Raw genomic sequence first — 4,525 nt, 5'->3', positions numbered from 1 at the left:
TGGCAAAAAATGCCGGAAGATCCATTGAAATCTGGCAAAAAAATCCAGTAAAGAAAATAAAAAATCCGGCAAAATATGCCAGAAGAAAACATTAAAATCTGGCAAAAAATTTCCGGTAGAGAAAATTAAAATCCAGCAAAATATTCCAGAACAGAACATTAAAATCCGACAAAATATGACGGAAGAGCCATTGAAATTTGGAAAAAAATCCAGTAAAGAAAATAAACAATGCAGCAAAATATGCCAGGAGAGAAAATTAAAATCCGGAAAAATATGCTGGACGAGAACGCTGAAATTTGGCAAAAATGCCGGAAGTGAAAGTAAAATCTGATCAAATATGCCAGAAGAGAACATTAAAACCTGGAAAAATATGCCGGAAGAGAACATTTAAATCTGGCAAAAATGCCGAAAGTGAAAATTAAAAACCGACAAAATATGCCAGAAGAGAACATTGAAATCTGGCAAAAGTTCCGGTACAGAAAATTAAAATCCAGAAAATTTGTCAGAAGAGAACATTAATATCTGAAAAAAGTGCCGATAGAGAAAATTAAAATCCGGCAAAAATGCCGGAAGAGATATAATAGCAACGTTAAAAATATTACACAAAAATACCTACATTTGACTTTCTGGAGGAGCAATGATGTCTTCAACAAACGGGATAGATTTATTTTCATAATTTGAGTCATCTTTACCCCTTCCTTGATTAATTGCTATCGGATATGCCCCTTTCCTCATCACAATAACATGATCTAGAAAAAAAGATAACCGAATATAATTCTGTGGGAAATACTTGTAATCCTGAGCAATATAATTTTGTAATTCTTAGTAGTATACTTTTGTAATTCTGAGTAGTATACTTTTGTAATCCTGAGCATTCTATTTTTGAGTAATATATTTTTGTAATCCTGAGTATTACACTTTTTACCCCTGAGCAATATATTTTCTAATTCTGAGATATATACTTGTAATCCTGATTAATATACTCGTATAATCCTGAATACTATACTTTTGTAATCCTGATTAATATAATTGACATTCTGAGTAATATACTTTTGTAATATTGAGTAATATAATTGTAATCTTGCGTGATATTTTTTTGTAATGATGTGTAATACAATTTTGTAATACTAAGTAATATACTTGTAATCCTGAGTGCTATACTTTTGTAATCTTGAGTAATATATTTATGCAACACTGAGAAATATACGCTTGTAATCCTTAACAATATACTTTTGTAATCCTGAGTAATATAATTGCAATCCCGAGTTATATACTTGTAACTTTGAATAGTACAATTATGAAATTCTGAACCATATACTTTTGTAATCTTAAGTAATATATTTCTGTAACGCTGAAAAATATAAGCTAGTAATCCTGCAGGATATACTTGTAACACAGAGTAATATTTTTGTAATCCTGAGAAATATAATTTTGTAATTCTAAGTAATATGCTTGTAATCCTGAGTGCTGTACTTTTGTAATACCGAGTAATATAATTTTGTAACCCTGAGCAATATACTCTTGTAATTCTGAGTTGTATACTTGTAACCTTGAATAATAAAATTATAAAATTCTGAGCAATATACATTTGTAATGCTGTATAACATACTTTTGTAACTCTAAGTGATATAATTTTGTAATCCTGGGCAATATACTTTTGTAACCCCGATAAATACACGCTTACAATCCTGATCAATATACTTATATAATCCTGAATATTATTGTAATCCTGAGTAATATATTTGTAATCCCTAGTGATATACCTGTAACCTTGAATAATATAATTATGAAATTCTGAGTAATATACTTTTGTAATCTTGAGCAATATACTTTTGCAATCACGAGTGTATACTTTTGTAATCCTATGGGATATACTTGTAATACAGAGTAATATTTTTGTAATCTCGAGCAATATAATTTTGTAACTCTGAGTAATATGCTTGTAATTCTGAGTGCTGTACTTTTGTAATACTGAGTAATATACTTTTATAACCGAAAGTGATATATTTTTGTAATCCTGGGTAATATTCTTGTGTAATCCCGATAAATATACGCTTGTAATCCTGAGCAATAAACTTATATAATCCTGAGTACTATACTATTGTTAGTCTGAGCAATATACTATTGTAATCCTGAGTATTATAATTGTAATCTCGAGTGATATACCTGTAAACTTTAATAATATAATTATGAAATTCTGAGTAATATACTTTTGTAACCTTCAGTAATATGTTTTTGTAACCCTGAAAAATATAATCTAGTAATCCAGAGCAATATACTTTTGTAATCCTATGGGATATACTTGTAATACAGAGTAATATTTTTGTAATCTTGAGCAATATAATTTTGTAATTATGAGTAATATACTTTTGTAATCCTGCATGATATATGTGCAAAACTGAGCAATATTTTTGTAATCCTGATAAATATAATTTTGTAATCCCCAGTAATATACTTGTAATCCTGATCTCTTTACTTTTGTAATCCTGAGCGCTGCACTTTTGCAATCCTGTGTGATATATTTTTTGTAACCCTGAGAAATATGCGCTTGTAATCCTGAGTAATATATTTTTGTAAACCTGAGTAATATACTTTTGCAATACTGAGTTATATACTTGTAACCTTAAATTATATAATAATGAAATGTTGAGCAATACACATTTGTAATCCCGAGTAAGTATAATTGTACTCTTGAGCAACATATTTTTGTAATCCCAAGTAATATATTTTTGTAACCTTGAGTAATATACTTGTAATCCTGATCAATATACTTTGGTATAATCGTATGACTGCGAATTAATTCAGATTATAAGTGGATTACTTAAAATTATAACTGAATTCCTTTGGATTCAAAGAGGATTATCCCCCCCCCCCCCCCCCCCCCCCCCCCCGCGGTGTCAGGAATTCAGAGCATTTTTAAATTTAGGTTTACAATTTATTCAATTTAAAAATTTTCTATTCAAATTTTTAATTAAATGAATTTAAACTACCAAATTAAACATTTTAAGTTTTTATGAATTATAGGGTTCAAAGATTCAGATTTAGTTCCAAAATTATAAATCTACGTTATTTTCACGGCTCTAAATTAAAAATTCAATCAATGAGTTTAAACAATTTCAAAATTAATTAATAAACTAAACACTTCTTGAATTGACAGTTAAATTATTTAAATTTTAAATAGTTTTAAAATCCTTAAAATGCTTCAAAATTTTATTTCATTCTTGAAAAATCTACAGGTTGTTTTACATTTTTTCAAATTTTAAATTATTTTTGAAGTTTTTTTTTAGAACTTTTAAATTTCTTTTGAAAGAATTCACATTTTTCCTACAATTAAAAAATATGCTGCCAGATAAAAAAAGTTCATTATAATCTTCCAAATATTTTCACAATCTTTTTAAATATTACCTTAAAATTATTTTTTCAGAAAAAAAAATAATTTCTAAAGCAAAAGAAATTAAATTCAACTAGGATAGTAGAATTTTAAACCAAAAAATAATAATTTTTACTAAAAAAGATAGATTTTGAAGAAAAACTTAAATATTGAAAATCAATTTTCAACCAAAAAAGAAACAAATTTTCAATAAACTAGTTAAATTTTCGGGGGAAAAATTTCCATTTTATACAATAAAAAAATGAATTTTTATTTAAAATGATGAATCTTCACTACAAAAAATAATTTTCATTAAAAGAGTTTATTCTGCAAACAAGTAAATTTATTTCTAATCTGAAAGATGAATTTTCAACTAAAATGATGAATATTTAACTGGAATACTTTAATTTTCTACCAAAAAAATCTTAAACAATGAGATTAACTTTCAAAGAAAAAAATAATTTTCTACCAAACAAGTTGTTTTTCTAAACAGAATAGGTGCATTTTTAAATAAATAAATGAACTGTTTATTGAAAAATACAAATTTACATCCAAATTGTTAAATTTTGAACTAGAAAAGTGTAATTTTCAACTCAAAGTGGCACAGCTAAATTTTCAATTAAAAAAAATTAAGTTTCAATCAAACTGATGAGTTTTAAACTAAAATGATAAATTTTCAACTGGGAATTTAAAATTTTTTTATTCAAAAAAAGATGAATTTTCAATTTAAAAAAATTGTTAAAAAAATAGTAAAATTTTCGGCAAAGAAATTCCTTTTCGTCCAAAGAAAAAACAATTTTCAATCAAGTAGCTCATATTTTCAACCTAGGAAATGAATTTTTAATTAAAATGATGAATTTTCGAACAAAAAAATTAATTTTCAACAAAAGAGTTTAAATTTCAACCAATCAATTTTACTTCCGACTTAAAAGATCAATTTTTAACTAAAATTATGCATATTTAACTGTAATACTGGAATTTTTAACCAAAATTTTAATTTAATTTAAATGTAAATATTGAATAATTAAGTTTTTAATCAGAAAATGGAGTTTCAACAAAAGAGATTAATTTTTATCTAAAATTATGGAATATTCATATTTTCAGTTCAAAAAATAAAATATTTTGCATTAAAAAAAATCATCAAAATAGTTACAT

General features: G+C 25.8%; 1 protein-coding gene across 1 annotated transcript in view; it reads right to left on the bottom strand.

The window, feature by feature from the left end:
* LOC117173254 overlaps positions 1–4,525 on the bottom strand; it is a 34,441-nt gene that overhangs the window by 2,649 nt on the left and 27,267 nt on the right. Inside the window, exon 4 of the mRNA XM_033361725.1 lies at positions 617–749. Coding sequence (XP_033217616.1) covers positions 617–749 — 133 coding nt within the window. The remainder of the gene's footprint in view (positions 1–616; positions 750–4,525) is intronic.

The sequence above is a fragment of the Belonocnema kinseyi genome, chromosome 5 (genome assembly GCF_010883055.1).
Source record: "Belonocnema kinseyi isolate 2016_QV_RU_SX_M_011 chromosome 5, B_treatae_v1, whole genome shotgun sequence".
NCBI classification, from domain to species: domain Eukaryota; kingdom Metazoa; phylum Arthropoda; class Insecta; order Hymenoptera; family Cynipidae; genus Belonocnema; species Belonocnema kinseyi.
This window is presented reverse-complemented; position numbering and strand designations above follow the sequence as displayed.